At 36.9% G+C, this 26,970-nt stretch overlaps 1 protein-coding gene across 1 annotated transcript in view; it reads left to right on the forward strand.

Annotated features, from left to right (window-relative positions):
- Acss3 (acyl-CoA synthetase short chain family member 3) overlaps positions 1-26,970 on the forward strand; it is a 218,460-nt gene that overhangs the window by 102,855 nt on the left and 88,635 nt on the right. The window contains exons 6-7 of the mRNA XM_004650533.2: positions 600-680; positions 895-990. Of these exons, the coding sequence (XP_004650590.1) occupies positions 600-680; positions 895-990 (177 nt within the window). The remainder of the gene's footprint in view (positions 1-599; positions 681-894; positions 991-26,970) is intronic.

Below are 26,970 nucleotides of genomic sequence, written 5' to 3' on the forward strand. Positions count from 1 at the left end.
TTAAAGCATATCTTTTAGCCTTAAGGCCATCTCATCAGTGTTGATCCCTCAGAGTTCCAGAACTCATCATTAAAGAACTGTTCACCTCTTATATTGTCCTTGCGTGATTTCAGTTTAGGGTTGTAATCAGGCTCCAATTAGTATTGTTTCTTCTAAACAATCAATTGCCATTTCATCCTATTAAGGAAAAGATGCTTTTATTTTAGCCTATATGTTTGGCACATCACTACATTTTGTATTCATGTACTTAATTTTGATAGTTTTCATTTTTATCCTCTTGATATATCTGGAAATATGATATTGCTAATATGTGTCATCATTGAAAATGTTTTCTATGGGGAATTGAGAAGACAAGCATTTTTCTAGAATGTCAAAGATGCCATGTATAAAAGAATTCTACAAATGGAGCTGATAACCATTTTCTGTTTTCTCTAATATTTGAATCATGATTCCTCTGCAATTATACATGAGTAAAGTTACTTGTAACTTCTGCAGTATGAATGACCTGCAACATAAAACTTCTAAGGCAGCCAGTATGAGGACAGTGAATCCTTTAGCAAGTTTATACTGGTGTTAACTTCCCCTTTTCTCTTCTTTAGGGTGTGGTGAGGCCCACGGGGGGATATGCTGTAATGCTGAACTGGACAATGTCTTCTATATATGGCCTTAAACCTGGAGAGGTAATCAGAGTTTTAAATTTTCACTTCATAATAATTCTCTGAATAAGATATATACATACATACATATACATATATATATATGTGTGTGTGTATATATACATATACATATATGTACATAGTTATATACATTATATATTGTATATTACATACACATCTTATTTCTTAGGTGTGACATGACATTTCTGTGAAAAAATTAAATTTTCTTCTTTCTTAGGTGTGGTGGGCAGCTTCTGACTTAGGTTGGGTTGTCGGACACTCCTATATCTGCTATGGACCCCTTCTACATGGCAACACAACAGTTCTATATGAGGTAACATAATAGGAAATCATACAGAGAACCCTTGTTTACTGAAAAGTCTTGATAACTAGTCCTGGGTAAGTGGCAAAATTTATATGGAGACAAGAAATATTTTATATCTCTTTATAGTTTAAAATAGTTATAAAAGTAAATTCTGGAGAACATATATTAATAAAATTAATATCTGTTCTAAAAGACTTCTACATAGTTTATAAAACTAACACACTGGGCTAAAGAGATGACTTAGCAGTTAAGGTACTTGCCTACGAAGTCTAAGGAACCAGGTTTAATTCCCCAGTACCCTCAGAAGCATATGCACAAGATGGCACATGTGTTTGGAGTTCTTTTTTGCAATGACTAGAGAGCCTGGCATGTCCATTCTTTCTTTTCCTACCTGCCTCTTTCCTCTCACAAATAAATAAATAAATACAAATTAAAGAAAATGATACTTATTTTAGAATCCTAAATTTTGGTACATGCCAGTAATCTCACTCAGTACTCAGAAGGTGGAGGAAGGAAGATCAGAATTTCAAGGTCAAATTCAGCTAAGTAACAAATCCAATGAGAACTGCTTGGACTATATGAGATGCTATCTCAAAAATAGAAAAAGAAAGGAAAGAAAGGAGAAAAAGAGAATCCTAGAAAAATGATTATAAACAAACAACATAGATTCAACTTTTGTGTGTTTTAGCAGTATTAATAGAGTTCCAAAAGCATTTTGTCCCATACTAGCTAAATATTTTCATGGTTCCATAATTTGTATGTAAATGAGAAAAAATATTGACAAGCTAAATCACAGCTGAATCAATAACTGTATTGATATTCTGATACAAAAATTAATAATAGTTCAAAAGAAAATTTCAATGTATATATTAGGCAATTTGACTCAGTTTTCTTGTCTCTCATTTTGTTAATAGATTATAAGAAAATGTAGATATAATACTCATTAGATTTGTAGGCAGTAATCGTGAAAGCATAACAAATGTGATAGCTTGCTAAATTTAATGTTAGTTAACTTTCTGAACAAAATCCATAAGATGGAAAATTGGAGAACATTTTTACATTCTTCCATTTAAGTTGTGGAAATGAAATATTAGAAATTTAATTTGATAAAAGTTTATCCCTTAAATTACTGGAAATTGTTCATAGCTCTGTCATGATATTTTTTAAATCTTTTTAAGACATCCTTGACCTATTTAGTACTACAGTCTCACTTTCTTCTTCCACACTTTACAATCTATTTCTACTTTTATTGACAGGATTATAATAAATTCACAAGCTACCTAGGAAAGCATATAAAAGAAAGGGTTCAAGATGGTGAGATATAAGAAAGAGTTGGAAGAACTGAGAACAGTTATTAACAATAGCATGCTTAAGGTGAATATATTAGAATATATTTTTATGTTTCAATATGTACTACATAGAAAAGGAATATTTGCTGGGTATGGTGGTGCATGCCTTTAATCCCAGCACTTGGGAGGCAGAGGTAGGAGGATCACCGTGAGTTTGAGGCCACCCTAAGACTACATAGTGAATTCCAGGTCAGCCTGGGCTAGAGTGAGACCCTACCTCAAAAAACCAAAAAAAAAAAAAAAAAAAAAAGGAATATTTTTATGTAGTAATAGGGAGTTATAATGAGGAATAGCTAGAGACAAATTTAAATGTCTGTCATGTTAGTTGATTGTGAACCTTCTGTGTTATAAGGATATTTTTCACATTAGCAGTCTTTAATTTTTTTTTGTTTATTTTTATTTATTTATTTATTTGAGAGTGACAGACAGAGAAAGAAAGAGGCAGCTAGAGAGAAAATGGGTATGCCAAGGCCTCCAGCCACTGCAAACAAACCCCAGACGCATGTGCTCCCTTGTGCATCTGGCTAATGTGGGTCCTGGGGAATCGAGCCTCTAACCTGGGTCCTTAGGCTTCACAGGCCAGCACTTAACTGATAAGCCATCTCTTCAGCCCAACATCAGCAGACTTTTAATGTCAAATATCAAACACCATAACAAGGGGTATGAATTATACAGAAAAGTATTACATAACAATAAAGTTCATTATTCTTAAAAATATCAATAAGCTGTGCAAAAGATGAGAAGCTATTCTTTATTTTCATGAAATTGTCTATATCCTTCACTTTTTAATAGCTATTTTTCTTCCTTTAGTTTTAGCTAGCTGGTTTTATGTCTCTGAAAATATTATGATTGACTTTGAAATGAGTATTAAAACATAACACACCTTCCATTTCTTTTGAACAGTGTCTTTATATTGTGTAGGCTCAAAAGGCATTTGGGTACTTATAATAATTACACATAAAATAATCTTGACATATCTGCTCCATTCTAAAATCCTTGCAACAGATAAAATGCTTTTATTTGTGCAATCATTTCTCTTGAAGTGAAGAAATTGAATCTTATTGCTTACACTGAAACAAAAATTACTTATATAAATATGACAACACAGATTCTTCTTGATATTTTTAAGTTTTGTTTTTTTTTTAACCACTAAGCTGACCTTAGAATTGAGATAGACTTTGTATGCTACTTCCTATAGTTTATAAATTTATTTAAAATGATGTTAACACCATTAAGGGAACTTGGTTATCTTTATTTTCTTGTACATTAGACTCTGAAAAATGACTCTTTTCTAATCATCTCTACTTCATATTCTTCACTCGCTCTTTAACTCACTGAGGTCTGGCTACAGCACACATCTCTTCATCGAAGCTCTGAAGCAGAGGTCACCAGTGACTTACTCAGTGACAAGGTCTTTGTCATCCTGATTTCATTTTCTTTCTTAGCAGCATTCAACCATGGTGATTGATGTCTTCTGGGAATTCTCACTTCTTTCTTGTGCTCCAGTGCCCCCTTTCTGTTGTTCATGAATTTTATCTTGCTGGGTGTGACTGCCCTTTGTTATTTTCTTACTGGTCCAATTTCTGCTATAATTGAGACTCTGTTTATGTGGTATTATCTCAGACACTCTCTCAGTCTTAATCTGCGATTAAGTGCACTTTTCTGTGGTCCCATTGTCTCCTGAGCATGTCTGCTACAGAGCTGGCCACACTACCATAAAGACTTCTCTGCATCTAGAGAGATGTAAGGGCATCAAGAGCTAACTGTGCATATTAAGCACTTATTACTTTGAAAATAAATCATCTTCTCCTCTCTGTTATCTTCCTTCATCTTGGACAACCTGAAATCATTCCCTACTCTTGATTAGCTTTAATTTCTCGTCTTGTTTGTATTTTCTAGATAATATCCTTCCTTGCAGATAGATTTAAGTGTCACCAGTTAAATCAAGATTTACAAATTCTCTTCCTGTAAGCTTCCTTTAGAGTCTCAACTTCATATTAGATGTTTCTAGGTTGCCTATTCATGCTGATGTCCAAAAGAAATGAAGTCAGCTCTGCCAAATCCTTCTGACAAAACATAGTGCCACCCATATATTCCATAGTTTTTTTTTAGTTTTGTTACTTATATCTACATAATCATCTAAAGCTATGAATTGACATGTATCCTCATATCTCACTCTTTATGTACTAACCTATTTGAAACTACTAAAAATTTTTTATGGGTAACTTTAACATTTGAACATCCTATAATTTAATAATATTCTAACCCCATTGCCCTCTTTTGTTCCCTCTCTGTCTCTCACTCATTCCACTGAGACACCTCCTCTTTCCAAGTATTCCTTGCTCTACTTTCCTATCTGATTCCATTTATCTCTGTCATCGTCCATGTCAACATGTTAATAGACTCATAATAATGCAAGCCTTGAGGGGCTACCAGCAACCATTAAGGGATTATGAACACACCAGTCAGTTCAAGTCAGAAGGACAGTGCCCCAAAGTGCACCTTTTCACCCCTTAGCTCTTCTTAAAGGTTACCTGAACCTTAGGCAGTGTTATAGAATTGTCCTGTTTAGTGCTGGGCTCTCAACAGCCTCCCATTTTCACCGTTAATGACGTTGAGGCTCCTCTGTGTTTGCTTCCACCTCCACAGTGATTTTCTGGATAGCTGTGAGAGTCCCCTGAACCCTGGAGGTTGTGATAGGCATGACTAATCCAGTGTAAATCACTGGCCTTCTCGTCATCTTGATGAGATTTGGGTTTCCCTAGTCTTTTACATCATGTGTAGCCCACCCCCTCCAAAAGCTTTAAATCAAAAGTGAGAACATTTATTTATTTTTTTTTTAATTTTTATTAACATTTTCCATGATTATAAAATATATCCCATGGTAATTCCCTCCCTCCCCACCCCCACACTTTCCCGTTTGAAATTCCATTCTCCATCATATTACCTCCCCATTACAATCATTGTAATTACATATATACAATATCAACCTATTAAGTAGCCTCCTCCCTTCCTTTCTCCACCCTTTATGTCTCCTTTTCAACTTACTGGCCTCTTCTACTAAGTATTTTCATTCTCACGCAGAAGCCCAGTCATCTGTAGCTAGGATCCACATATGAGAGAGAACATGTGGTGCTTGGCTTTCTGGGCCTGGGTTACCTAACTTAGGATAATGCTCTCCAGGTCCATCCATTTTTCTGCAAATTTCATAACTTCATTTTTCTTTACCGCTGAGTAGAACTCCATTGTATAAATGTACCACATCTTCATTATCCACTCATCTGTTGAGGGACATCTAGGCTGGTTCCATTTCCCAGCTATTATAAATTGAGCAGCAATAAACATGGTTGAGCACGTACTTCTAAGGAAATGTGATGAGTCTTTTGGATATGCCTAGGAGTGCTATAGCTGCGTCATATGGTAGATCAATCTCTAGCTGTTTTAGGAACCTCCACACCGTTTTCCACAATGGCTGGACCAGATTACATTCCCACCAGCAGTGCAGAAGGGTTCCTTTTTTTCCACATCCCCGCCAATATTTATGATCATTTGTTTTCATGACGGTGGCCAATCTGACAGGAGTGAGATGGAATCTCAATGTAGTTTTAATCTGCATTTCCCTGATGACTAGTGACGTAGAACATTTTTTTAGATGCTTATATGCCATTTGTATTTCTTCCTTTGAGAACTCTCTATTTAGCTCCATAGCCCATTTTTTGATTGGCTTGTTTGATTCCTTATTATATAACTTTTTGAGTTCTTTGTATATCCTAGATATTAATCCTTTATCAGATATATAGCTGGCGAAGATTTTTTCCCATTCTGTAGGTTGCCTCTTTGCTTTTTTCACTGTGTCCTTTGCGGTGCAAAATCTTTGTAATTTCATTAGGTCCCAGTGGTTAATCTGTGGTTTTATTGCCTGAGCAATTGGGGTTGTATTCAGAAAGTCTTTGCCAAGACCAATATGTTGAAGGGTTTCCCCTACTTTTTCCTCTAGCAGTTTTAAAGTTTCCGGTCTGATGTTAAGGTCTTTAATCCATTTGGACTTAATTCTTGTGCATGGCAAGAGAGAAGAATCTATTTTCATCCTTCTGCAGATATTTATCCAGTTTTCAAAACACCATTTGCTGAAGAGGCTGTCTCTTCTCCAATGAGTATTTTTGGCATTTTTATCGAATATCAGGTGGCTATAGCTACTTGGGCTTACATCTGGGTCCTCTATTCTGTTCCACTGATCTACATGTCTGTTTTTGTGCCAGTACCATGCTGTTTTTGTTACTATGGCTCTGTAGTATAGGGTAAAATCAGGTATGGTGATACCACCAGCCTCTTTTTTGTTGCTCAGTATTGTTTTAGATATTCGAGGTTTTTTGTGATTCCAAATGAAGTTTTGGATTGTTTTTTCTATTTCCATGAAGAAAGCCTTTGGAATTTTGATAGGGATTGCATTAAATGTGTAGATTGCTTTAGGTAAGATTGCCATTTTCACGATATTGATTCTTCCAATCCAGGAACAAGGGATGTTTCTCCAATTTCTAGTGTCTTCTTCAATTTCTTGCTTTAGTGTTTTAAAGTTCTCATTGTATAGATTCTTTACTTCTTTGGTTAGGTTTATTCCAAGGTATTTTATTTTTTTTGATGCAATTGTGAATGGGAGTGATTCTCTGATTTCATCCTCTGTGTGTTTGTTGTTAGCATATATGACGGCTACTGATTTCTGTGTATTTATTTTGTATCCTGCTACATTGCTGTAGGTTTTGATCAGCTCTAACAGCTTGCTAGTAGACTCTTTAGGGTCCTTTATGTATAGAATCATGTCATCTGCAAATAATGATAACTTGATTTCTTCCTTTCCAATTTGTATCCCTTTTATGTGTGTCTCTTGACTTATTGCTATGGCCAAGACTTCCAAAACTATATTAAATAGAAGTGGGGACAGTGGACACCCTTGTCTTGTTCCTGATTTTAGTGGAAAAGCTTCCAGTTTTTCCCCATTTAGTAATATGTTGGCTGTAGGCTTGTCATAAATAGCCTTTATTATATTGAGATATGTTCCTTCTATTCCCAGTCTCTGTAGGACTTTTATCATGAAGGGATGTTGGATTTTGTCAAATGCTTTCTCTGCATCTAATGAGATGATCATGTGATTTTTGTCCTTCAACCCGTTTATGTAATGTATTACATTTATAGATTTGCGTATGTTGAACCCTCCCTGCATCTCTGGGATAAAGCCTACTTGGTCAGGGTGAATGATCTTTTTGATATACTCTTGTATTCTGTTTGCCAATATTTTGTTGAGAATTTTTGCATCTATGTTCATGAGGGAGATTGGTCTATAATTTTCTTTTTTTGTTCTATCTTTGCCTGGTTTTGGTATCAGGGTGATGCTGGCCTCATAGAAGGAGTTTGGTAGAATTCCTTCTTTTTCTATTTCCTGGAAAAGCTTAAGAAGCAATGGTGTTAGCTCTTCCTTAAAAGTCTGGTAAAATTCAGCAGTGAATCCATCTGGGCCTGGGCTATTTTTAGTTGGGAGATTATTGATAACTGTTTGGATCTCCATGTTTGTTATAGGTCTATTTAAGTGATTAATCTCATTTTGATTTAATTTAGGTAGGTCATATAGATCAATGAAATCATCCATTTCTTTCAGATTTTCATACTTTGTGGAGTATATGCTTTTATAGTATGTCCCTATGATTTTTTGAATTTCTCTGGAATCTGTTGTGATGTTACCTTGTTCATATCTGATTTTATTAATTTGTGTCTCTTCTCTCTTTCTTTTGGTCAGATTTGCTAAGGGTTTATCAATCTTGTTTATCCTTTCAAAGAACCAACTCTTTGTTTCATTAATTCTTTGGATTGTTCTTTTTGTTTCTATCTCATTAATTTCTGCCCTAATCTTTATTATTTCTTCCCGTCTACTAATTTTTGGTTTGCCTTGTTCTTCTTTTTCCAAGGCTTTAAGGTGAAGCATTAGGTCGTTTACTTGAGACCTTTCTAATTTCTTAATATAGGCACTTAAGGCTATAAATTTACCTCTTAGAACTGCCTTCATTGTGTCCCAGAGATTTTCATAGGTTGTGTTCTCATTATCATTTGACTCTATAAATTTTTTGATTTCCTTTTTGATTTCTTCATTGACCCACTCATCATTTAGTAGTGTATTGTTTAGTTTCCATGATTTTGTGTATGCTCTATAGTCTTTCTTGCTACTGATTTGTAGTTTAATTCCATTGTGGTCAGATAGAATGCAAGGAATTATTTCAATTTTCCTGAAGTTGTTAAGATTTGCTTTGTGTCCTAATATATGGTCTATTTAAGAGAATGTTCCATGTGCTACTGAAAAGAATGTATATTCTGCAGCCTTTGGATGAAATGTCCTGTATATATCTGTTAGGTCCATTCCTTCTATGACCTCATTTAGTCCAGATGCCTCTCTGTTTATTCTTTCCCGGGAAGACCTGTCAATTGATGAGAGTGGGGTGTTAAAGTCACCCACCACCACTGTGTTTGGTGTTATCTGTGACCTTAGTTCTAATAGTGTTTGTTTGACGAATTTGGGAGCCCCCATGTTAGGTGCATATATGTTTAGGATTGTAATGTCCTCCTGTTGGAGTGTGCCCTTAATCAATATAAAGTGACCTTCCTTATCTTTCTTGACTAACGTCGGACTAAAGTCTACCCTGTCTGATATTAGGATAGCAACCCCTGCTTGTTTTCTAGGCCCATTTGCTTGAAACACCGTCTTCCAACCTTTCACCCTAAGATAATGTCTATCCTTTGTAGAAAGGTGAGTTTCTTGGAGACAACAAATTGTAGGATCCTGCTTTTTAACCCAGTCTGCAAATCTATGTCTTTTCGTTGGGGCATTGAGACCGTTGATATTAAGAGATATTATTGAAAGGTGTGTATTTATGTTTGCCATTTTTGTGTGTGTGTGTGTGTGTGTGTGTGTGTGTGTTACTGGTTCTACCTGTGCTCTCTTCTGTTAACTGGTATTTGAGTATAGCTTGTTTTTTCTAGGTTCAGTGTATATAGTCAAGTTGGTACCATCATTAGCCTCCTCCGGGTCCTCCCTCTCTGCAGGAACCTACCTCTTTGGGGAATATGGGTCTTGCATTGTGGAGCTTGCCATCAATTATGGGAAGAAGGAAATGCCTCTGTGGATCATGACCCACCATGTGGTTTTGACATTCTTTCCACCCCCTCTTCCACAAATTTTCCTGAGCCATGTTGGGTTCATTTTAGGTCTGCTTCAGTGATGAGGTCTTGGGAGCCCCTTTGTCTTTGGATAGCTGGTTTGATAGGAGTTGAGTGCTCTCTGTGTCTATCTCCTTCACCCTGGGGCTGATACCAGATTCACTAAGAAAGAAACACTCTTACTCATTTTCCCAGTTATTCTTAGTTTCAGCTGGGGCCCAGTTGAGGTGTGATGGGCTGGTTCTTTCCTTAGAATCTGTGTCCATCTGAAAACGAGAAGCGAATTCTCCAACTAAGAGTGAAGTTATTGCCAGATGAATAGGACAAACTTTTTTTTTTTTAAGAGAGAGAGAGAATTTAATAGGTGTAGACCCTCTTGTAGCCCACGATTGGTGGGAGCTTGTTAGTGGAGAATAGGCTCATTTTTGCATATGGTTCTGACTTGATTCCCAGCTCTAGCTTTGGAATCCATTCCACTGAGCAGATCAGTTAGTCAAATCAAGAGCAGCTTGTTTCCCACCATGGCTGTGCACCACTATTGCTCTTGTGTGAGCTTCATGTCAGGTTATTTTCTGCTGAGTACTTTAGATCACAAGTTGCTTGGACATATATTGGTCATAAAAGTGAGAACATTTTTAATCAAAGGGGCTTGAACATCCACATATGCTTTTGGATTGGCATATTTTTTCCATTTAGCCAAAGAACAGTAGAAGTTTCCTTTGAAGAGGGGTCTTTTTCGTTCTAAGCCATAGACTTTTAACTAGATTCTCATTAGAAAACAAGAATTCCCTCCCACTGTACATGCCTCAAATCTAGTCAGAGTTTAGTTGAGTACCCCTGTAACTTATATACTATTATTGTATCCATGGGCACATGTTGTATGACTGGTTGACTGTGTAGGGTGTAGGATCAACTGCTTAAGACTTTTGATGACTTTTCTTCCCCAGCAGTCAGCATAGTGCTTTCTAAAACTCTGTCAGCTAGCCAGCAAGGAGATAGGTTCTATCTCCATTCCTGTTTTATTTCTAAATGTTCTACAAGTGCAGCTTGTAGTATCTTCAGTAATAGGATCTTACCATCTAGTTCTGTTGGGTAACTAAGTGCTTTGGTAATAGGCTTTATTGTTTTGGGAGCTTCATGAGCCTTTCTGATCAACAGCTCACTGGGGTGGTGACTCATCTCCAGCATTTGGGGTTTACCTACAACTAACTATTGCTTCAGGATAAAGCTTTGAGTGTGTGTGTGTGTGTGTGTGTGTGTGTGTGTGTGTGTGTGTGTAAGTGTTCACTCATACATGTGCATTTCATTCAACAATAATGTTCTCTCTTTCCTATATCACTTGTCATATATTCAAAGCTTATATTCACTTGATAAGCACAGCCATATCTAGTTGGCTAATGTTTGTTGTACAATTGTATGTTTGGGTTTCTAATCTTATCTGGGTCTGTGTGATCTGGTTTCATATTTCAAACTACCATCAGACCAGAGGTCTTCCTGATAGATGAATCTGCTTGTCACTTACTTTTTTCCAGTATTTCTGTACCCTTATTTCTGAGTAATAATCCTTCAACTTGTATCAACAACAGAAGTAAAGTCATAAAACATATACTGATATTGATCCCCAATCAATAAAATCAATATTTTTGCTAAATCTTCCTGCAAACCAGTAAAGTACACATTTTAATAATGTTCCAAGCACAAAAACAGAAATAAGCAAAATCCCTGGACACACACACACTCTCTCTCTCTCTTTACATATTTAAAATATAATTGAAATTATACAGATTATTTTCCTTTTGATCAACTTTATTACACAAGAAATGCTAACAGAAATAAAGTAAGAAATTAATGCCATTTAAAGCTCATGGTTATACTTTTAAATATTTCAGAGAGTATTCCAGGAAAGCTAAAGAAAATAGACTACTTCACAATGTGTGGAGCATAATTATAGCAGAGCCAAGAGGAAATTATGGTATCAAATGGATACATTAAAACGAAAGAGAAATTTGCCAGGCATGGTGGTGCATGCCTTTAATCCCAGCACTTGGGAGACAGAGGTAGGAGGATCATCATGAATTCAAGGCCACCCTGAGACTCCATAGTGAATTCCAGGTCAGCCTGAGTTACAGTTAGACCTTACCTCGAAAAACCAAAAAGAAAAAAAGGAAATTTCAACTCAGGAATCTAAGCTAAGGTCACAAGAACATATGAAAAAACAACAAAATCAAGCTCAAACAGCAGAAGAAAAGAAATGATAGCAATAAAAACAGGAATCAATGAAACTGAAAAAAAAAAACAAACACCAAACAAACAAGAAACACAGAGCTGGTTCTCTGAAATCAAATTGACTAAATTCTATAAACCTGATCAAAAAAGACAGGGAGATGACACGTTACCAGGGAAACACAAGAAGCAGAAGTTACCCCTAAGGACCTTGAAAGCACAGGAAATGGAGAAAAGAAGAACAGTGGCCAATTCAGCACGTGTAAATTTGGTGACGTGCATGAAATGAACCATTTCCTACAGAGAAGCACTTTATAATCTACCAAATATGAGATAGATTTCTTAAATAGCGTTAGTATTGTGGAAATCAAATTTGCATCTTAAAAGATTTCCAGAAAGAAATCTCTAGTCACAAGTGTATTTACTGGAAAATTCCACTAAATGTTTAGAGCATTAACACAATTTTATGCACTCCTATTCAGAGAGTAGAAAAGATGGGCTAATATTTCCTAATAACAAAAGCAGCAAAGAAAATAAATGTTGATCAATACCCCTAATGAATATGGATAATAGAATTATTGCCCAAATATTAATAAAGATAATTAATATGTAAAAAGAATTATATAACATGACTAAGTGGAATTTATTCAAAGGTGCAAGTCTTGTTCAATATTTGAAAACCAATCAAATATTTACCTATGAATCTAACATAATCATTGTCTGAAGATGAAAAATCATTTCAACTGATACAGAAACCACTTAACAGACTCAACATACATTCATATTTGAGAACTATAAGAAGTAAAATGTAACTTCTTCATATGAAAAATATTATGTTCTTAAATACCTAATTATACCATAATAATTAATAATAAAGTATTGGGAAATTTTACAGTGTTTATAACAAGGTTTCTACATTTATAATTATGTATGACATAAATTTTGAAGTTGTCACCTATAGAAATGATAATATAAGGAAAAACAGGATGTATAAACCAAGCAGGAAAGAAAAATGTTTCTACTTATAGTTAGCATCATTACATATATAAAAATGTAGTATGCATGCAAATTCTCTCAAGTATAGAGTTCCAAATAAGTGCACTGCAGTGAATCCATATGACTGCAAAGGTGGGATGTGATAAATCTCTGTGGAGCGGAGAACTCTTATGAGCTGGAAAGATGGTTTAGAAGTTAAGACACTCTTTTATATAAACCCAGTATTATTATCTGGAGGAGAAATAGTTTTTACAATACAATACTTTTAGAGAAAAAGTGGATCAAGGCTACATTATATATTTCTTGTGAGTACATGGAAATCTAAAAAATATATAGCCCTTAAAAGCTTTTCTTTCTTAAAACTAATTTACATAATAGATATCATCCATTGTTACTTGTCTCCCCTACATTCACAATCATTTTCCTGGCAACTGGCTTCTGAATGTTCCCATAAAATATCTGATCATAATGGCACTTAAGAAGTTTTCCAGCCAGTAAGTGGTTTCCTCCCTTAAAAATCTACTATTGTAATGATCTTATAGCAATTCTTTGCTAAGAGATTAATTATTACATGTTGAATATAATTATGTATATATGACCTTCTCTGTGATGTTTCTATGTTAACCTTCCTCAGGCTGACTGAAATGCTCTTTACTCTGTTTCTCTGTCCTATCCCTCTAGCTTTGCCAATACAGGACTGTCATTTTATAAACCCTATGTGGGCAAAGGATATTTGTTATTTCTGTCCGTCATAGTTCCTTCCAGGAAGTAGGTAAAATTTGTTGAGTGAATGAACTATTTTTAAGAGAGCTAACTGAAAATTGGAGCATACAAAAATACCGGGGTAATTTTGCATGATTGATTAATTAAACCCAAAGTAAATGAACAAAAGAATCCTGGCATTCCACTAGTGCTACAAATGAAAAAAAAATTAGTACCACTTACACTCTTATATTAAACTGATTCATATTAATAACATTATTATGTTGTATCCATGGAGGATTGATTACAGGTACCTATGATGATACTGAAATCTACAAATGTTTAAGTGAAAATGGTATAGTATATGTAGATTATCTAAACACATCTTCCCATGTACTTTCAATCATCTTCTCATTACTTACAATTAATTATGCAATGTTAGTGCCATATAATAATTGGCACTGTATTGTTGAGGGGAAAATGGCAAGAAATCATTGCTTCTATGTAGTATAAACTTTAAAGTATACATTTTTGTCCATGCTTATATCAAATGATGGATCCAGAGCATATAGGTGTGATGGGCTAGTTGTGTTCAGTGGTAGCTTAATTTAGTATTATTAGAAATATTTAAATTAGGAAGCATTATTCCTTTCAAAAAGTAATAAAATACAATCATTAGATAGTAAACAAAGGAGTTTAACAGATCATTTGTCTATTTTTCATACTGTTAGCTTTTCTAAAATATTGCATAGCAGGTCAGCATAACTAAAGTTTTATTATCATACTTAATGAATCATAATATTTCAAAGGTTTCTTTCCTGAGGTAGAAAGTGAATTGGTGCCAGTAACAATAATTTTTCTTAAAGTTGAAGGCTAATTTATTAAAAATTGGTGTAATAAAGTACTTAGAAATTTTCTCTTCATTGTGTTCAATTTATGTAGAGTATAACAGCCGGTTAATAATAATAGTAAATACTACTATGCTACTACTACTGTTCCGGCTGCTGCTACTACTACTACTAATAAAAACAGAAAACCTATTATACCTAATGCAAATAGCATGTGACATTTTATGAGTGAATCTATATAATAGAATTTAATAAAAAACTATATGTAGCCAGGATGTGTTGGTGCAGGCCTTTAATCTCAGCACTTGGAAAGCTGAGGCAGGAGAATCCCTGTAAGTTCAAGGGCAGCCTGAGATTACCATGGTGAATTCCATGTCAACCTGGGCTAGAGTGAGACCTTACCTTGAAAAGCCTAAAACAAAAAAAAACTACACCATGCCAGAATGCTGTTTTCCTTGCAAACCGGGAACCAGCACAACAGTAATGGAGACAGACACAGAGAACAATCAACCCCTAACAAATCAGATATCCAGAGACACAGAGGTGCCCAAGACCTTATCACTCAAGCAGATCTAGTATGAACCCAACATGGCTCAGGGAAATTTGTGGAAGAGGGGGTGGAAAGAATGTCAGAGCCACACATTGGGTCATGACACCCAGAGACATTTCCACCTGCCCCAAACTAAAGGCTAACTCCACAATGCATGGCCCATATACCCAAACAAGGAGGGTCCCTGTTGTGGGGGAGGACAGGGAGGAGGCTGACACTGGTACCAACTTGACTGTATTCACTGACTACAAAAAATTTTAAAACAAAATTTAAATCTATCAGTACACCAGGTGATAAAAATTTAAAACATAGTTAAAACTAAATTGGCCATTTAACAGCTAGGTATAAGGGATTGAAGTTTCAACATTAAAGAATAAAACACACACCCATAGTTCTACCTCTTCAGTGAAAACATCTCAGAAATCTCAACTTTCTTTTTTGTGTCTAGCATCCTGATGATTTACATTCAGAAATATATCCATGATCTCATTAAAATGTTCTTGAGCTCTTCCTCTCTTGGCCCTTTATCTTTACTTTTTGATTTTGATTCTGTTTTAAAAACAGGGTCTTGCTATATACACCAGGCTACCTTCAAACGTGTGATCCTTCAGCCTTAGCTCAAGTAGATTATGGGCACTACCATGACAAGTTCTCTGTTTGTCTTTGAATCTTACTTGTACTGTCTTGTAACTGAACAATCTTTTTCAATCTATCCCCATTGTGATGTACAATATTGTCAGCTTTAAAAAAGATCAAAATTCAAGATATTCTGAATAAGACATATGAAAATTTACTTTCTTGAATAATGGAACATCCAGAAGCCACAGATTGTTACCAGAAAATGTTCCGTGCCAGGGATGGGATATCTTCCAGTGATTTCTTGGCCAAGGAGATCCCTGTTGCTCCAAAACATTACAGTCTATTGCCAAGACCCTTGGTTTCCCATGAGAAAGAGATGGTAAAACCCTATTGTTGAAGACTTCACATGCCTGAGCAGCAAAGTCACTGAGAAATCAAGCTGGTGCTGAGCAGAAAACATTCTCCCTGTAGCCCAGCCAACTGAAAGCTGTAAAAGCTGCAGCCTTATGGGAGACAAGTCATCAGCGGTGCAAACAGTGAATACTGATAGCCTCAAGTTTGGCCACACAGGCCAAATGTCTGAACGAGTGCAATAGTGGCATGTCTACTCTGGGGGAAACCAACTGCTCTCTAATTGGACTGAAGGCCCACTCTATGGGAGGGAATACATGCCTAATCAAAAGCCTACAGCAAAGGAGGTCACAAGCCTTAGGGGTATAAAGCCTGCTCTTGTCTGGATAAATGCATATATTAATCTCACCAAATTACCCTGAAAGCACTACACTTAATGTTCATATTCATATATTATTGCTAATATTACTTCTGGCTAGAGAAGCTTCTCTTTTCAGATGGCAATGACCATTGGGATGACCCAAAAGGCAACATAGTGCTAAGACGAAGGGATGGAGGAGTGTCCAGCACTGAAATATCTCACACCCGCCAAGGCTCAGGGTCCATTGCAGAAGAGGTGGTGGACAGAATGTAACAGCCAAAGGAAGGGTACCACTCCTTACATACAACTATCCAGAGAGAAATTGGCCTCAATATCTAAGACCTCGCAATGCCTAACAATACCTACTCAAGACCCTTATAATAGGAGGAAAAGATGATTACATCAAATTAAAAGAGAGACTAATGGAGAGAGGGAGGCGATATGATGTAGAGCAGAGTTATGAAGGAGCAAGTGGGGGAATAGAGGAAAATACCATGGTTTGTTGTCTATAAGTATAGAAGTTGTCAACAGCAAATGATATATAAATGTGATCTAAAATCACTCACAAGACCAATCATTTTAATATTGGTGTGTTTAGGTTAGCTTATTTGAGGTGGGGAGATCCATCTAACTGTGGGTAGTGCCATTCCATAGGCTGATTGGCATACAAAGGAGAAAATGATGTGAGTGTGGGCATTCATCCCAGCTTCCTAACTGTGGATAGGATGTGAATAGTTGCTTCCTGACTTCTCTGCCATGATGGAGTGCATTCCCTCCCTTTAAGTCAAAATAAGCCCTCTTACCCTTAAGCTGCTTCTTGTCAGGTCATAGCAATGATAAAAGTAACAGATACCACTATCCTTCCACAATGGTCACCTTTTCTAATATTCCCAGTCATCTCTATTTTTTCCCAATCCAAGTAATACTTTCAGTCCTCATACTTTTTGTTTTTCTTTTTATTGACAGCTTCCATATTTAGAGACAATAAACCATAATTCTCTCCCCTCCCTCCCTCCCTTCCCCCACTTTTCCCTCCACAAATCTACATTCCATCATATCCCTTCCCCCTCTCCATTACTATCTCTTTTATTTTGAGTTCATCATATTTCCTCCTATTATGTGTATCTTGTGTAGTGTCAGGCACTGCAAGGTCATGGATATCAAGGTCAATTTCTGTCTGGTTGATTGCACTTTAAGCAGTCCTACTCTTACTTTTGCTGTGACATTCTTTCTGCCACCTCTTCTACCGATGGACCCCGAGCCTTGCAAGGTGTGATAGAGATGTTTCAGTGCTGAGCGTTCCCCCGTTGTGTTTTCTTAGCAATATGATGCCGTTTGGGTCATCTCAGGGGTCACTCACTAACACTTGAAAGAGATGTCATCCCCTCTTAATTTCTCTTTTCCTTTCTCAATTGTACTACTTCAGAGAAGCCCTCCTTGCCTCTGTGATGAGTTAAATTCCCTTTTACACTCCCTCAGCACCTTGTGTGGTGGTGGCTTGTCTCACAGGTGGAGTCTCTCTGTGTATGTTTGCCTGCCCCTTTCTGCTGTCAGTCCTACTGTGGAAGGAATCACCTGAGTGCCTCCACAGCATTACTTCTCAACTTGAAATCTTGTTCATCATACCCAGTCAGTTCCTAGTAAATAGTTTTAAGGAAATGTATGATATCTGGAAAATATGGATTTATAAAGTTTCCTTTATCCTGGAAGGGAAAGTAATTTCAACTTTATCTTTCATCAGAGCAATTCTTGAATGCATTAAGTTGGGCTGTATTTTCATAGACAAGATTAACTTTTATTAATTGATCTAACTGTATTTAATATACTCACATTCTGCAAGCCAACTGTACTTTTATGTTCAGTATGTAAACTGTTATACATAATCCAGTCCTTGATTTTGATTTGAACATAATAGGAAAAATTCTTATGTTATTTATTCTATTAGTGAAACTTTCCTTCAAACAGTCCTAGCACAATATTATATAGATAAGGACAAAAGTTTGGTATGGAAGATAGTCAGCTTTCTATTCCTGTGACAATATACCTGAGGTGAGCTACTTACAAAAGGATAACTGTTTATTTTGGCTCATGATTTCTGGAGTTCAAGGCCATTCTAGCCTGGTGATGTCTTTTTGGGCCTGTGGATAAGCAGTACCTGATAGCAGAATGTACATGGCCAAGGATGCTGCTCATACCAGGATGCAAACACATAGAGAAAGGACCACATCCTAATATCCCAGTTCCTGCTTTTCTACCTGAAGTTCCCGCCTTCTAATGGTTCTGCCAGCTCCCAGGACAGCCATCAGGAGGGAACTCAACCTTTAACAAATGAGCATTTGGGGAACAGATCCAAACTATAGCACAGCCTTTTCACACTGAACTTTAATATATAAATAAGTTTAATATTCTAGCATTGTGCATGTGCAAAGGAGTTGGCACACAGTAGCTACACATAGATGTGTGTCTAATCTCTGTCTTCAATGTAGTACTTACCTCTATCAGACATCTCTAGAGGAAGAGAAACAATAAAATGAATATTTCAAGAGAGGATTTAGCAAATCAGCATCACAAGTTTACCTCACAGGCTGGTCAGTCCAAAAACAGGTGTCCATAGACCTGAAAGTTAAAGCAAACAAACAAACAACAACAAAAATAAAACAAAACTAAGCAGTAGCTTAGTGATGAGGCTAGATGCAGACTGAAAGGTCATAAGACCCAGTAGTCACTCAGTCCACGAGACTGAATGTAAGCTATGAATTCAAAGAACCAGGAGGTTGCTCAGTTTCAAGGGCTAGCTGTCAGCTCATGAGTATGAGATTCAGTAGCTCCTCAGTCCACAAGGCCTAAGTGAGAGACAGAAGCATGCTCAAGAGAACAGTACGAGCAGCTAGGCCAAAAGCACATATCACCAAGTAGCATGGGATGCTGGGCAAACTAAAGCTCAGCTCTGGAATTCTCTTGGAGCTTTCTCTAGTACAGTCCTACAGTTGAAGTATCCCTCATTCTGGAGGAAGAACTTCCTAGTTCAGTATATCTTGCCTGCAAAGAGCCACACAGACCCACCAAACCTAAGTAACCATCAGACTTCCTTTCTGGCCTGCCATCTACAGGATCAAACTCATCTGTGCTTCTCAAGGGCAAACAGGTCCTTCTCTCCTCCCTGTTGCTTGCCAGTGGCATAGACACATATTACAGTTTAAGAAATAGTGGTCCAAGGCTTTTCCATGGTAGTGGCATGGTTAAGCAAGAAATCATCTTTCTGTTTCTTGGTTAAGTTATTGCCTAGGTCCAGAAAGGAGTATTCATTATCGTTTCCATTAACTTTAGCCTGGAGGTAAGCCATAAACTTGTTAGTAAGTATACTTGCTATTGACATGATAATTATAATTTTATTATGATAGCAGTTTCACTTAAAGCTCATAAAAAATAAAAGCTTAGTGTTTGCTGATATTTAGTAGCAAGACTGTTTAATAATTTCACTATTTTTATTAGCTTAACCAAGGTAAGTGTCTGTTAATAATTCAACAATTAATTTTAAGATATATGTTATACTTTGCCTTCTTAGTGAATTTGTTACAGAAAGTAGAGAACTTAAGATTCTGAATTGTGGTGTAGAACATGGTCACTGGATTAGAAATTATAATAGTTGCCTTTATCCATATGGCATTGGGAAAATTAACTCAAGTTTGCTGGAAATCTATTTTTTCATTCATGAAATGAGAAGGTGATATATGTTCTCCCAGTTTCCACTTCTGCAAAGCTGTCCACAATTTCGTTTCTTTATATAATTAGTGATCATGTTATGCTTACTGGAAAAGATATTCTCTCTTATTCAATTTACCCGGGTATGATTTCAGACACCTCTATGAATTAATTGGCCTCAAGCAAGCTACTTGTCGGCTGTACCTCAATTTTCCCTATTATAAATATCAATAGTATCAAAACCTATATATCATTCCATTAATTAATGCATGGGAAGCCTTAGAATATTTGCCAATGCAAAATAATATCAACAATAATATTACACATTACAACCACTATTCAAAATACAAAATTATTTCCCCACAACAGGATTCTGAATTTAAATATAATTCATTCATCCTCATGCATTTCAGCTACTATAATGTGTGAAATTGTAGATATTTTAGATACTCAACATTTTTTCTTTCAAAGTCTGTTTGTCCTGACATCATTGACCTGTCATCTTGAGGACTGGAGGCAACATCCTGTGAGAGCCATTAGTTCTTTTCTTGGCTCAGAGTAAGGATTCAACACTCAGGACTGTACTTGTCTTGCACTCTTGGCATTAAAGAGTAAAACGTGGAAAATAACATAATGGTCCTTTCCCTTAGGGAGCTGCCTTAGCTATAGAACTATTGAAGCATTTCATCTGTGAACAGTACAGCACATTCCATGATTCACCATTACCCAAACATATCTAACCTTTCACTTCCAGTTTTTTTGAAGGGTTTCATTTCTAGTTTTAAGCTGTATTTGTGTTTTGGAAGACTTCTGACTACTCATATTCATAACCTACTATTGAATTCAATGAAGGAACAGAACATTTGATAACTCTATCTTCTTTCTTTCTTTATAGAATTAGTAGCATGAAAATGAGCTTTGCATGCCTCTACATTTGTATAAAATGTCATTACTTTATTTTTGCTTGTGTGCCTGTGTGTGTGTACATGCTAGAATGGGTGCACATGCACATATGAATGTATATTCATATGTGATGGTTAGAAGACAACCTTGGGTCATCCACCTTTTTGGAGGGAAGGACACTTACAGGCCCATACTTCACCATGTAGGTTAAAATGTGTAGTCAATGAGCCCCAGAGGTCTTCATATTTCTACTTCCCTAGCTCTGGGATTATAGGCCCATACCAACATGCCCAGCATTTCACATAGGTTATGTGGGTATAACACTGGTCCTCATGCTTGTGAAGCCAGAACCCAGATGACTTAACTCTCTCTATTATCACTGTACACATGTTGATTTTAATCTGTTTTGAAGCAGGGAAAGAACCATATATGAGAATATTAAAGATGAGAAATACTGTCTAATTATTTATAAATGTGACACACTTACCAAATTATTGCTGAAGTTATCTTGAGTGACATGACTCCTCTGTTTGTCCTCTACTGGATCTATAATTTCCACAAGGTTGTTCTGTATTGTATTTTACAAAACATCTACCAGTGGACTTTTCTTGAGTCCTTAGACCCACCTAAACTTTGTTTCAATAGTACAGTTGTTACCTGCATGTCTGTAGTTATCTTCTCTTTGTCAGGATTTTGCATTTTTATTTACATAAACTTGCTTTCTCTAAACCATTTTATTCCTTTACTTAAAAGCAAGGATAGGTTGCTTCTCTTTTAAAGTGAAGTAATAGGATGGGGGAAAAAGGCTCAGTAGTTGGAGGTACTTGTTTTCAAAGACTGTGGACCTGTTGTTCAATTCCCCAGTATCCACATAAGGCCATGTGCACAAAGTGGCACATGTATCTGGAGTTTTATTTTTTTTCTCTTTTTACAGTAGCAAGAGGTCCTGTCATGCTCTCTCTCTCTCTCTCTCTCTCTCTCTCTCTCTCATTCTCCTCTACTCTTAGTAGATAAAATAAGTTTTACAAAAGAGAAGTAGCTATGATGTGGTTTCCTGAAGCACTTGATAAGCAGCATTATATTCATCTTTTCTCTACTATAATAGAAACTTCTTTTTTTTTAATTTTTATTTATTTATTTATTTGAGAGCGACAGACACAGAGAGAAAGACAGATAGAGGGAGAGAGAGAGAGAGAGAATGGGTGCGCCAGGGCTTCCAGCCTCTGCAAACGAACTCCAGACGCGTGCACCCCCTTGTGCATCTGGCTAACGTGGGACCTGGGGAACCGAGCCTCGAACCGGGGTCCTTAGGCTTCACAGGCAAGCGCTTAACCACTAAGCCATCTCTCCAGCCCAGAAACTTCTTTTTTTTTTTTCCATGTTAAGTAAGCCTAATGTAACAGCAGTCTATTTCACTGAATGTATGCAATAAGAAAAAGTGGTGACTCAGTTATTACTGTGAGTTAGGATGCATTTATTTTATTTTTTTTCAAGTGAAAAAGACTAGGAAGCTGATATCAGCATCTTTTAGATTATTCATACAGCTAATGGTACAGTGATACATAGTTTTGAGTTTGTCTTTCATTTTATGATCAAGGAAGCAATTGCAAATATTGTCAAAACTTCATCAGCAGTTTTCATTGAAGTTTACTGTTGAGTTTAATGTAAGAGTTGTAGAGGGAGCAAAATGGGCATCAATTATGGTCTTTGCACTATAGGATCTAGCAGTAGAACCAACAAGTTGTTATGGATTCAAGTCAAGTTGATAGGAGGATCAGAAAGTGGATAAATCAAGATAACACAAGACCCAACTAAGAAATCTTCTGTACTATATACATGTAAAACTTCCTTGTCAACTTAAATGGGCTATTAGCTATGAAGACCACTCTTTATTTGATTCTTGACTTATAGTAATGTCTGTCTGCTGGTTGTTTTAATGGAAGTTTATGTTTAGTTAAAGAGTACATATTTTTGTATTCATGAGTAAAAGAAAAATATAACAATAATAGTATTACTGATTGAGTTATGGACAATTAGAACTCTTTTAAGCACTTTGTATGCATAACTTTAGTTCTAAGCACTAATCTATGAAGTATGTATCTTGAATGTGTTACTTATAGATAAATAAACTAAAGATCAGATTAAATGAGGTCTGTTTGGCAGTGGCACCAGGGTGATAAAGTAGGGATTTGCACAAAAGGTTGTTTGGCTTCAAATCAGGGCCCCTTTGCAATTCTCTAGAGCAGAGCAGCTGTTGAACAGAACCATGTATTGAATCTGAATGTTAAAGAGAGAGTAGATGTAAGGGTGAATGGTAGATAATGTGAAAGAGGTCAAAAAGGGCATTTGATGCCCCTTTGATTTCTTAGACTAGAAGAACTTCTATAAAGACACATGTCAACTGCTGTCCAGCAAGTAGAATAACAGCCATAAGGGACAGATTTGAAGCAGAAGAAAACCTTCAGAATTAGCATCAATCCCTAAGGTAACTGAGAGACATGGAAAAGAAAACATTAAGAAGAGAAGCTGGGGGAACATTTAAGACTGAGGAAGAGAACACACATCAATTCAGGATGAGGAACTCAGAAAGGAGTGGTCAGACTGAGAGCAGAGCATGCTGAAGCCACAGGGAGAGGAGGCTTCTCAACATATGGGAGGAAAATACCCAGTTATTGAGGGAAGTCAGGTGAGACAGATGAAGGCATTGATGATTATGGTGTCTGAAGTCTGCTTCATGGAAGGAATTATGAAATTTTGAGGGCTTGCTGGATTTATGTTGCATTTTAAGTGGGGACTATATGAGAACATTCAGAGGTCATTCGAGTCAAACTGCTGGACACTGTAGAGGAATTAGACATTGTGCAACCTCAGCTCGATAATCACTCTACTTCACGGCCGTGATGAAGCAAGAAGTCACTTAATTTCTTTCCTGATTGCAAAGTCCCACTTTTCACTATAAAGAAGGAAATAGCTAAATGCTTCCCCCCACCCCCAGTACATGATAGTAGAATGATTGAGAATCAATTTGTATGGAAGAACACACTTGTGAAAGCAGTCCTGGGAGCTGTGAAGTACCAGCCATGCCTGGGGAAAAATGTTCTCTGTGGCTACTGAGAATACTAAATGTGTGTGTCTGTAGTTAGCTCTAGGCTGGTTCACATGCTCTGAGGTAAGCACCCCCCCCCCATTTATATAGAAGCTTATTCAATTGGGGTCCTAGCATTTAGAACACATGAGTTTATGGGGGGCACCTAATTCAAACAAGCACAATGTTATTATTTTCCCTTGTCCATTAGCAAATTATGCTAAGAAATTCAGAAACTTCAGAAAATCCAGAAACGTTCTTCCCTGAAGTTCAAGTCTAGCATCCCTTTTGTATGGGTTATTATCATCCATAGGATTTGAATGGTCTTTGTGCAACTTACAAGGTCTGCTAAATCAGGATGAAACATGCTAACAATAAAGAAAATACAATTGTAATTAGAATTCTGTGACCTGTAATAATACTTTAAATGCTCATTCTTGAGTTTGGTTTATACATACAGAAAGTAAAAAAAAAAAAAGCAAAATGAGACAGTCTGTCATTATAGTTCCAGTAGTTTTCTTTGAGTGTATTTACTCTAATCATCTGTCTATCTATCTATCTATCTATCTATCTATCTATCTATCTACCTACCTACCTACCTACCTACCTATCATCTGTCTATGTATCTAATCTATCTACCTGTATATCTATTTATGTTGCATCTATATATATGCATCTATGCATATATATACATATATATTACAAATTTGACTTTGCTTATTTGTTTATAATATATAACAAAAAGCTAGTATTATATTGTGTGTTTATTCACTAAAGGTACCATACTGATAATTATGCAGGAATTTGTCTTTGAGAACAATGTGCATTCCTTAAGTCCTGGTGGGAGTTTTAATTCAGGGGATAGGATGCCAGATTTCATGGTCATATTAAACTTCTGCTAAGTCAGTAGCTTCCAAGTTCTTTTCTGATAAATTTGATGAATGAAATCTATGGACCACAGGTGATAAGGTTTAGAAAGATTTCATCATAGATCTTAAGAGAAGAAAGGAAGTCAGAGCACTTGGATAGGAGGTTTTTCAAGTAGATAATGTGCATCATGACTCTGGTTGGGATTTCTTATAGGAATAAGACTTTAGTGGGTGGTGGTGAGGGGTTGGTCAGTTCAGTTCTCATGCAGGTGTTAGGACACATTGCATTCTCAGTCGTACCTGATGCCTGGTTTCTAAGGAAAGGGAACTCCATTAGGGAATGAGATAAGGAAAAATCAGGCTCTTTTTGACATTTTGGGAACTCCACCAAGGTGGATGCTTCAAGGACTCCTTTAAGGAAAAAGAGACAAGGGAGGCCAAGATTTTCACCCTTATAGGCTTAAGGACATTTCTCACTTTAGCCAGTGGGGGGTGGGGGGGCTCGGGGGAGACAGAGAGAAAGAGACTGAGTGAGAGAGAGAAAGAGAGGTAAGCTAAACTTTATTTTTGAGGTCCTGTAACCCTCAACTACCTAATAAGTTTCTATCTCCTATTCTTCATCAGTGGATATTGGAAGTAGCCTGGCTTCAGGCAGTGCCTGTGTGAGGACTCTGCCTGGGTCCTCAGCCCTGACTTGAGAGCAGGATCCCTTTAGGGAGACAGAACCTCAACAATAACTAGAAACAACTATAGGCTCCAGAATCATATGAATAAAAAATAGCACCTTTTCAACAGCACCTCAAGAAGGTATGCTCAGCAGAGTTGAAAGTCATTGTGTTAGAGTGAATTAAAGGTGTACATAAGATGAAAACTCAGAAAGCCGGGTGTGGTAGTGCACGCCTTTAATCCCATTTGGGGGCAGAAGTCAGAGGATCACTGTGAGTTTGAGGCCACCCTGAGACTACCTAGTTAATTAAATATATACCAATGTACTGTTGTAGTCAGGTTCGCCTTGTTGGCAGAAATCACCAGACCAGACCAAGGGCATCATTTGGAAAAAAAAAAAAGTTTATTTTGACTTACACACCGGATGGGAAGCTCCACAGTAGCATGGAAAACAATGGCATGAGCAGAGGGTGGACATCACCCCTGGCCAACATAAAACAAACAATAGCAACAGGAGAGCATGCCAAACATTAGCAAGGAAAAGCTGGCTTCAACACTCATAAGCCCACCCCCAACAATACATTACCTCTAGGAAGCTTTAATTTTCAGTTGCCATCAGCTGAGAACCTAGCATTCAGAACACCTAAGTTTACAGGGGACACCTGAATCAAACCACCACATTCTGCCCCTGGCCCTCATCAACTGATCACCATACATGGTGTAAAATTCTAAAATGCAATGCATTCGTCCAACTTTAAAAGTCCCCATAGTTTTTTTTTTTTTTAATCATTTTCAATGATGTTCATACATCCTCATAGTAATAGATTTTTTTTTTTTTTTTTACAGGTAGGGTCTCACCCTGGCCCAGGCTGACCTTGAATTCACTATGTAGTCTCTCAGGGTGGCCTCAAACTCACTATGATCCTCCTACCTCTGTCTCAAAATGCCGGGAATACAAGATCTTTTAATTCAGCCATGATATCAAAAAATCCCCCCCTCCCAAAGCCCATCATGGTGCAGAATAAACACTCACACTGCAAAAGATGGCACTGGGCATAGCAAAGACATATTCAACTAATGAAAGATTTAAACAGGGCAAACATCACACTCTAGCTCCAAGTCCAACAACTCTAATCAGTGACAAATCTCCAAGTCTGATAATTATAACCAGAAACAAGTCTCTGGGGTTCTAATTCCACCCCTCCAGCCAGGCTACTCACACTCCTGAACAACTTCATCCAGACCAGCAGCTCTCTTTAGCAGCCATCTCATGGTCCTGGCATCTCCACTGCAACCCACGGTTTGTCCTCACAGCTCCAGTGGGTCTCTGTGCAGGCAATCCTACAAACAGGCTTCACACTGCCCATGGCCAATTTCCAAAGCATAAGATCATGTTGTAAAATCAATGATCCTTTCTTTCCTGCACTTCTTATACTCCATAATACCAGGAGGGTGCCAATTTGTTAATCCAAGGGAGAATAAGCAGTCTTTGAAGATCAGGACACTCCTTTAGCACTCAGGCCCCTTCCAAAGTGTCTACATTCTTCCTGTTGCCTGAGTGCAGGTTACCTGGCCCAATTTCAAAGGTTGTAATTCTTAATTGCA

Source organism: Jaculus jaculus, chromosome 6 (genome assembly GCF_020740685.1).
Source record: "Jaculus jaculus isolate mJacJac1 chromosome 6, mJacJac1.mat.Y.cur, whole genome shotgun sequence".
Classification (NCBI taxonomy): domain Eukaryota; kingdom Metazoa; phylum Chordata; class Mammalia; order Rodentia; family Dipodidae; genus Jaculus; species Jaculus jaculus.